Source organism: Galeopterus variegatus, unplaced genomic scaffold, assembly GCF_000696425.1.
Source record: "Galeopterus variegatus unplaced genomic scaffold, G_variegatus-3.0.2 Scaffold6462, whole genome shotgun sequence".
NCBI classification, from domain to species: domain Eukaryota; kingdom Metazoa; phylum Chordata; class Mammalia; order Dermoptera; family Cynocephalidae; genus Galeopterus; species Galeopterus variegatus.
The window spans coordinates 51,972-61,952 of NW_007732573.1; the positions used below are offsets into that span (position 1 = coordinate 51,972).

The 9,981-nt window shown below is 37.4% G+C and overlaps 1 protein-coding gene across 1 annotated transcript in view; it reads right to left on the reverse strand.

Moving 5' to 3' along the window:
* Positions 1–8,921, reverse strand: part of YTHDC2 (YTH domain containing 2) — a gene marked incomplete at its 3' end in the record, with an annotated part of 58,900 nt that extends 49,979 nt beyond the window's left edge. Inside the window, exons 1-2 of the mRNA XM_008590925.1 lie at positions 8,732–8,921; positions 7,439–7,529 (exon numbers count right to left, since the gene is read on the reverse strand). Coding sequence (XP_008589147.1) covers positions 7,439–7,529; positions 8,732–8,921 — 281 coding nt within the window. The remainder of the gene's footprint in view (positions 1–7,438; positions 7,530–8,731) is intronic.
* Positions 8,922–9,981: the final 1,060 nt, after the last annotated feature.

Genomic DNA, 9,981 nt, shown 5'->3' on the forward strand with positions numbered 1-9,981 from the left:
AAATTTCAAAATTCTGCAAATCCAATTTTAAATCAGCAAAAAAAGGCTTACTTACCCATAAGTGTTAAAGCTCATCTTTAGCAGACATCATGGTAGATGAAACATCACCAGTTATTATATGCTGGGAAGTATTCAGTTGGAAAAAAGAAATCTGAACAGAACTGAAAAATGATTATTAAAAAGTTATGGTTCACTGTTCAGACTAATATGTCCTACTGAATGTTTCCACAGTATGTTGGTAATGTCACACTCCCATGAAAACCTGTTAAGCCAAGTTTAGAGGTTGGACCAAAAAAAGCAAAAATCAGCATTACTTATATTTTCAGATGCATTTTTTTTTTAAAGTGAAAGAAATTTTTCAAAGCTTCTGGCTCTACCCTTCAACTATAAGGTAATGATGACTTATAACTGTTCAAGTTACTTGCTGCAGGTATACTTGCTCTTCAATTGGTCCAGGACTGACCATGCCTTTTATGGCTCTGGTAGCTCCAAGAGTGCTAGGTATCATGTTATACATACAGAAAGTCCCCAGATGTGTTTTGAATTATTTAATAATATATGTCTATAATCTAGCAGTGTAATACTGGTTAAGAGCTCAAGATCCAAAGGCACACAGATCTGGATTTGAATCTCAGCCACAGGCAAATTATTTATGGCTCTGAGCCTCAGATAATAATAATATCTACCTCAAGGGACTATTATTATGATTAAGTAACATAATACATGTAAAGTACAGTATCTGTCAGAAAGGCTCTACATAAATGAAACTATTATTATAATTATGACAGCAAAAAATATCATTTCTTAAATTTAAAAAAGTTACCCAAACTATTTCAAAAATGTTTTTCCAGTTGTTAATGTCACTATCATATAATAGAAATGAGCAACATAGCCACAAATACAATGAAAATTACGTGTATAACTTTTTAATTTTCCTAATTTTCATCAGATTTAAAATTTGTCAACAATATCTTCACCATGAGAATGATATTAAACTGGGGATTAACCTATACAGTTTTAGCTATATAAGTCTCCTAAGTGAGGCTTTCAATTTACCAAGATTTTTAATTTCTGGAAACTCCTTATTGTACACTTTAATGAACTATAAGCTTTCTATGTTGTCATCTACTCCTTAACAAATGCTTAGTGATACTTAAAATGATGCTATAAAGATGAAAAAGTTTAAAATTTAACCTGATCTAGAAATTTTAGTTATTTCCATGGTAAATCAGAATTATTCAGTTTTAGAGATGTTCTCTGCAGCAGGTTCCTTTCCCATGATCTTTCTGAAACTTCTGAACAGTAGTTATAGGCTCAATCATTCGTTCCCCTTCTGCACCATTCACTTCATAAAATTTTAACTACAGAAGGCAGGAAGCATGCTGAAATGTGCACTGATGCAAAAGGCAGGGGGCCAATGCTCAGCTAGTAAAAACATTTCATCTAACTACTTATGTGACCAAAAATAAATCATTTTACTTCTCTGACACTGTGTACTGGTTAATTAAAAAAAAAAAAAAAAAAAACCTTAATATTTCTATCAGCCCCAGGTTGTTTTAATTTTTTAAAAAATCATCTCAAGAAGTTTTTGTTAAATTTCAACTTTAATTTTCTTTTATTCGTTCATTCAATTATTCATCATATATTAATTGAGCACCTATTGTATGCCAGGCACTATGGTAGAGGCTGGGATTACAAAATTAAGTAAAATGTACTCTCTTTCCTCAAAAAGCTCACAACTAAAATAATGGGTCATATTGAAACCTTCCTAACATAGGTTGCTGAATATGGCATTTATGGATAAAAATAACTCATACTAAGCAGATGCAAGGACTTAATCATTACCATTTAAACTTTACTGAATTCAGTTTGAACACAAATGGTAGGTAGAAAGAGAACATCAAGTTGATAGTTTTTATGTTTTAGTGTAAGATTTTACTTGTGGCTATTAGTGCTCGTTCCTACCACATTCCACACCACAGTGACACTGATACAAAAGGATTAATGAAAATTTTAGTAAAATATTCACCTCATTGTTGTGATAAGGGAAACATTCAGTACAGTAGAGATTTGTCCTACCATGTAAACTAACACATCGAGATCTCCCCAACATGCTTTCATTCCAAAGTAACTGACACCATGCTTCAATGAAAAACATGAGTCCCTTTTACGAAGCAAAATTAACCAGAAACTAGCTGTACATGTGGAAAAGAGAACTTCACAAGAATTTTTTAAAATAATAAAATGCAAATCCTAAATTTAATTTTTAAATATAAAAGTAAATGTAATAAAATTACAGATAAGAAATCATAACTTCTAACTTTCAAAGGGTAACAGTAACCCAAGCATACTACAATGAAGTTTTAGCATTTCAATGTTTTCTTCCTTTTAAAGAAAAATGATGGTATAACTAATCAAATTTGATGCAATTTTAATATTAATAGATTTATCAATTTACAAAGCACTGTTCCTGAACGTTTAACTAAAATATAACCATGTGCCTCAATATTCCCTACTTTCCAAATTTGAGGACAGTTTAAAAGATCAGCTAAAGAGCCAAAATCTGAAAGGACTACTTAAAAAGCTCACAGCCGCCAAGAAGCTAATTTCTCTAAAAAAAATAACAGGCATTTGTTTGGTGCCTACTAAATACTTAATTTCATGTCCCATTGACTTACACTTCCATCATGCAGACAGATGAAAAGATCTAGCTCTGAACTATTTTCTCCTCAATAATGTAATACAGAATTACAAATTTATTAAAGTCTGCATCCTACTTATTTGTATTTTTTTATGATTGCCTAGAAACTAATAAACCAACCAGTTAACTATAGATTGTTACTAAATTGAACATAGTTGCTTCCATGTCGTGGTCACTTTGTTTATGATAAATTTGTTCTTTTTGTGGTCTTAATGGACTAGAAGCAACTTGGAGAGAAACCTAATATTTCTGTTGTAACTCCTCACAGCACTCAGTACATTGCCATGAACTCACTGCAAACACCAAAAAATAATTAGCTAAACATTAACCGTTTCAAATCCTGCCTCTGCCACTTGCTCCTGCATGGTCTCAGGAAAAGTACTTAATACTCTTAAGTTTTCATTGTCTCATCTGTTATTCGGGTACCAGATGTTAGTAATACAAGAACCTACCTTATAAAACTGTTGTTAGGGTTAAATGATAATCCATTTAAAGCAACTAGCAGAATGCCTGTTGCACAAGAACACTTAATAAATATTAACTGCTGTTATTATTGGACACAGCAGGATCTCTTTTTCAATGGATGTCTAAAAATTCACCGAAAGAGTTCATTAATTTAAATCCATGTTTCATATTTTAGCTGGGGTAAGTGAGGGAGAATGCAGCATGCAGCCTTCCAAGACAGGAGTCAAGGGAGGCAATAACCTAAATCTGAAAAAGGGGTCATCCTTGTACAATGGAGCCTTCTGGTCAGGGTAAGTAGAGTACTTCGATATCTTTTAAACAGTGACTTTGGCAGTCACAGGATAAGAAACTTATACTTGAATAGTCCATTTTCATATACTTTGTATTTTCTTATTCCACAAGTTTTTTTAAAAGGCATTCTGTAAATCTCATTTTGTCTAACTTGGACTAAGAAAAATATGAAAGGGATTTTGTTTTGATTATGAACAAAACAAAAAGACCCAGAAAAGTGTGCTCTTAGGACCAAAACGCAGTGACCTCAGTTGAAGGAAAAAAAGTAAATCATAAGGTAAATTTTTTGATACATGAAATCTAACTAGAATTTCAAAGAAAACTTTAGAATATACTAAAGATCACTAAATAGTGGTGTTACTCCAATAAGAATGTTTTCACTAAAAGATTTGCAATTATAAAAAATAACCAAAACCAAAGTAAATTCAACTGTTTAGGAGGAGATAAAAAAACAAAATCCATCACACGTGGCTTTTAGAATATACTAAAGATCACTAAATAGGGGTGTGACTCCAAGAAGAATGTCTTCACTAAAAGATAAGCAATTATAAAAAATAACCAAAACCAAAGTAAATTCAACTGTTTAGAAGGAGATTAAAAACAAAAGCCATCACACATGGCTTCATTGTGGAAGGATATCAAAAAAGGAAAAATTAATCAGAAAATTATCCTGTGTGGGCCGGCCCGGTGGCGCATGCGCTAGTGCGCCGCTTGGGAAGTGCGGAGGCGCTCCCGCCGAGGGTTCGGATCCCACATACAGACCGGTTCCTGCTCACTGGCTGAGCGAGGCGCGGGGGCAGCACCCAGGGTTGCGATCCCATTGCCGGTCCCGGTCCGGTATGGGGGCGACACTGAGGGTTGCGATCCGTTGCCGGACACGGAAAAAGACAAAAAAAAAAAAAAAAAAAGAAAATTATCCTGTGTATAAATTATCACACAGAAAGCCTGAAATCTATTTTAAAACCTTACAAGAAGCCCAAAATAAACTATGGAATCTTAGCTAAGAGACTAGTCTCTTTACACATTTAAGAAAACAAGCCTTCAAAGTGAAGGGACTTGACCAAGCTGCAGAATGAGGCAATGAGAGACAGGGAATAGAACCCAGGTTTTCCGCCCTTTACTCCACACCGGTTGCTTCTGAAATAGGTATTAAGTAACCATTATTCCAGGCATGCATGCACACTGTGCGCACACACACACACCCCCAACAGACACACTGAAAAACGAACTTGCAAAGTCAATGAAGTTAATGCTTGGAGATTATTAGAAAAGAATTTTTGTTAACAGGTGAACAAAAAACCAATGAAAGGTAAAGTCAGGTAAAAATTCTCATTTAAATGAAAAGAAGGATTTGAAAAGTACATTCAAAGTGATTTAGTTCCTTATATGGAAAGAAGAAAAAGCAATTGAAAATCACAAGGTCCACTACATAAACATTGTACAAAGTTTGCTCAAAGATGAAAAGGGCCGGGAAGGAGCTAGAATACACAATAAGAAGAGGGTTTGGGAGCATTAAGGTTATAGGTATCAGGGACTGGATAAGGAAGCAGGATTGCCTTGCTTCCCTCAGCGTCTCTTTCCTTTTTCCTCTCTCTCTCCCTGGTTCTTCAATGTTTCCTCATCCCCCTTTTTCGTCCCAATAACTTCTGTATTGATCTCTTTCCCTAGATGTTTCTCCATTCTGGATCATCCCTTAAGTGATCATACTAATGAACAGAAGTAGAGGTAATTTATTCTAATGGTCTGCTTTCCTAAGAGTAATTTCTAACAATCATTTTCTAAGTCAGCTGTTTAGAATTCAAGACCCATTTAAACAATGTAGCTACAGAACTGTGCATTTATAATAGGTGTTTTACAGTACAGGCCCAAAAACTCTTATCTGCAACTCTTAAACCCAAACAGCTCTGAAAACTGGAAGTTTTTTTTTAAGTTTGCAGCAACCTCATTTGGCAGGAAAGCCTGATTAAATTGACATGAGGTTATTAATAGCCTCTATACTGGTGTGAATGCTGATACATTTTCCAGCCGAAATACTCATGTGACTAAAGGTGATATCCATACCTTATTAGGGGTATTACTAACATACTGCAAATATACCCTAATGCCTTTCTAAACTCTAAAAAAATCTGAGTCTCAAAACATATTTGGCCTAGGTGGTTTTGGGTAAAGGATTATGGCTCTGTATTATATTTTTATTTGCAAGTGCAGCATTTTACCTAATTCATGGACATATATGGGCATGCTCAAGAACCTAACCATTGTTCCAGCACTGGCCTTACTGATGTTCAAAATTCACATTCACCTAAATACCCTGTCTCAGTCAGTAATGTGTCAATGTGATAAATATTCATATGTGAGACATTCCCACATCAGCTACTTTCATCTTATGACCTTCCTACTATTTATTAATTAATATATTAACTTAATAAAGTTCTGTTTTCCCTCTTATTAACCTAAAAACAGGTAAGCTAAAATTTTATCTTTCTTTCCCTCTTTATCAATGGTTCTCAATCAGGGGCAATTTTGCTCTCCAGGGAACGTCTGGCAATGTATAGAGGCATTTTGGGCCTCACAACTGGGGTTGTATTAGTGGCATCTAGGGGGTAAAGGCTAGGTACGCTGCTAAACATCCTACAATGCACAAAGCAGAATAAAGAATTATCCAGCCCAAAATGTCAACAGCAGCTATACTGAGAAACCCTGCTCTATATCAATCCCAACATCCTTATTACCAAAATGAAATAGCTCCACAAAATTTTAGAATTTTTAAATTCGGATAGCTCAAATGACTTTTCACCCTATGAATCAGTAACCCTCCAAAAAAATACTATTTCTTCCTGTTCCACTTTATTTAGTCATTTCTAATCATCAGATTCTTGACTTCGTAGGAAGGAAAACAATGAACATGTGTTCTAAAGCTTACCATTACATTACAGTAATATTTAAAAGAGGTAAGTTCTATGAATAATTGTATTAATTATCTTTTACACATCCATTTTTCAAAAAAAGGAGAGATATTTAGTTTCTATCAAAAACAAAAATATTTTTCTCTATCAATTAACTTCAACTTTTAAGCTATTTTTTTCTTCTATCTTAAAATTTACCTTTGAAGGAGTTCGGAGTATGCCACCCCAAAATGTCACTCTGGCATAAGAATGATTTTGACCTGAAGGCAATTGAGAAAAAGCATACACAAGAAAAACTCTCTGCCTTCCCCTTCTTTACCAGGAAGGGCAGGATGATTCTTAATCACAGAGAGCATGCTAGACTCTAATCAACTCAGAGACAAGCCTACATAACAAACCTTGCTAAAACATTCCCTATCTTCTATTAGTTTCCCCACATACAGTATTTACCTTACCACAATTTGCAGCACCTAGAAACTCAAAGTCCCTTTCCTTTATCTTGTCTCTTTACAAATTTTTTGTTCTTTATTATTAAGATGTTATATAAGCCCCAAGTCTGAGTTACTCATCACTGAATTCCCCTTGTGTATGTGTGACTCATGTTTTAATAAACTTCTGTTTGTTTTTTCTCTAGCGTTTTTTTGGCGGGGGGGTTGTTTTTTGGCAGCTGGTGGGCATGGGGAACCAAACCCTTGACGTTGGTGTTACAAGGCCACACTCTAACCAACTTAAGATAACTGGCCAGCCAAGATTGTCTCTTGTTCGCCTGTCTTTTATCAGTCTAATTTGCAGGGCCCTAGCCAATGAACCTAAGATGGATAGAGGAAAAAGGTTTTTCTTATACTCACCTTTTTTTTTTTCCCCACCCCTAGAGGAAAAAAACAAAAAGCAAAAAAAAGAAGGGATAGAGGAAAAGGAAAGAGCTAAATTGGTACAGACCTGAATCCATTTATCTACATGTAATTAAGAATGTAAAGCTAAAACAGTAATTAACCATTTAAATGGACTCAAAAATATTTCTTTTTTTTTTTTTTTTTGGTAAATTATTTTTAAATAAGAAATGCTATCAGCTTACCCCTTACTTTTAGAGACCAAACCAAGAGACTGACTCAATCGATGAATAAAGGCTCTTTCAGTACTGGTCAAAGAAGAAGGAAATTCCATTTCTACAAGGGGAAAAAAAAAAAGTAGTGCCATTTATGGATAGGCAATTTTCTTTCAATACACACAAAGATATAAAATATGGGGAAAAAATTCATACAATCAAAATTACTGTATTTTATGTGAAAAGTAAATATTAATTCAATAACTACTGAATGTCTACCAGAATTCTGATATTAATAGAAAGACGTCTACAGTATATATTAAACCTAAATGTGATAAAGGACTCTGACGTTAGTCAAAGATTACTCCTCTTATTTCTGCTGGAACCTTGAGGTGATATTATTGCTGATGAACATATTTCACTACTTTAACTTAGTCCTCACTTGTTTAATCAACAAAAAGTTTACTTCATTCAATGATGAGGTATGCTCAAGCATTATGAATTCTCATCATGAAACTCCATTGTCTTTACATTTGAAACTATACAGAATTCATATTTCACTATTTCAGACTGGATTTGTTGTTATATATTGCTGACGCTTTACCTTTGTTTAATGTAAGTTCAGAATACTTTGTCCAGGTCATTCCCTGTTTTGATCTACAAGCATCCAGAGTAAGGGGTCCCCTACCTACGCCGGCAAATTGGAACAAGCTCTCAATACACTGTACAGATAACCACGGGTCAGCTGCTGCTTTGACATTATGTGGCCCAAGAGAAGTAGTAGCTTCCTAACCTTAAGAGGTGTGGATGACGCACTGTACGCCAAAAAAGTTTAATTTGTTTGTTTAGCGTGATGCTTCTAGGATTTAAACAAAACACTACATATTGCCAGTGCATTTATTTATCTGTCTGATTTCCTTCTGCTCTTCTACTGTAAAGGATCCATCTCCTTAAAAATTTTTGTTTTAAGGGCAGAGGCTTACCAATACCTAAAAAAACGGTGGCTTAGCCGCCCAAGGCTGCTGACAGACCTGGGAAAAGAAAAAGTTCTCGCTTGGGGCCAACGTGACCTCTGCACCTCTTGATGCCTGGCAAGTTGGCAAGTGCCCCGTAAGCCCGCTGAGCCTCAGGACAGCTTCCGGTTCTTCACATTCCCACGGGAGGGCCAACAACCGCTGTCCAGCCCCGGGTCCCACCAGTGAGGGCGGCCCAGGTCTTCCCTCCCTCTTCCAATGCAGCCCTTCATTCGGTGGGACCGGACTTGGGGTGCGAGGTTGGGGGCGGGAGAGGCGCCGGACAGCGGGTCCCTGTCAGGAACCTCACCTCTCTGGTCCCCGTATCGGAAGCGCTCCAGAGCGATATTGACTGCGATCTTCACCTCCTCATCAATACGAATGTCTTTCAGGCCCTTGGCCCGGCAGCCGCCCCCAGGGCCACATGGCGCGGAGCCGCCACCTCGGCCGCCGCCGCCGGGAGCCGGCGGTCGCGGGGAGACGCTGCTCGGCCTGGACATGGCCCTTGAGGAGATGTTCTCCCCGCGCGGGAACCGCCAGACGTGCCGGCTGACAACCAATGACAGTGACGGTAGGCCTCGGGGGCCAATACGCGACCAGACGGCTCTGCAGGCAGCCTGCGCTGGGCCGCGATCACCCGAAAGCCTCCAGTCACCACAACAGCCGAGGAGGCGCCGGCTCCGCTAAAGCGCCGGCGAGGCCGAGAGCGCGGGCGTGATGACGTCACCAGGGCCGCCGACGCCCGTGACCTCGGCGCGGCGGGCGCCCCTCGCGACGGCTTCGGGCCAAGTAGAGGTGCCCCGTGGAGTTGTTGCTTTTGTCCTCTCCATCCACTGCAAAGCCGTCTAGTTCACCTCTTTATGCAGTTACTCGTTAGTTCGTTTAATCCCTCGTTAATTCCTTCAGTAAGCATGTATGGGCTTCTAAATGTGCCTGGCATTATGCTACACCCTCGATATGCTATTGGGGAACCAGACAGACAAGGTCCCTGCCCTCATGGAGTTTATATTCTAGTGGGAGTAGAGTTGCCAGATTTAGCGAATAAAATTACAGGATGCCAAATTAATTTGCATTTCAAATAAACAACGAATCATTTTTAAGTGTAGTAGTATGTTTGTGTACATAAATATTTGGGAACATATCATTAAAAAAATATTGTTCGCCTGAAATTCAGATTTAACTGAGCATCTGTATTTTATCTGGCAACCCTAAATAGGGGTGACAGACAATAAAGAAGTAAATAATTAAATGATGGTTATATGTGCTATGTGATATATTGGAATAGGGAGATGGGACGTTTTAATATGAGAGGTAAGGGAATGTTATGAGACTTCCACTTGCTTATATACAATCCCACTAACCTAAATCTAATTTCAACCACCCTAATTGCTTCCACTCTGCTCTTCCTACAATCATTATCCAGAGAGCAACCATAGTGATCTTTTTAAAAAATATAAGCTAGATAGGATCACACCCCAACATAAAGGCCTTCAATTGCTCTCCACTGCAACTAAAACAAACCTTAAATTTCTTACCATGACCTTAAACACCCTGCATGAT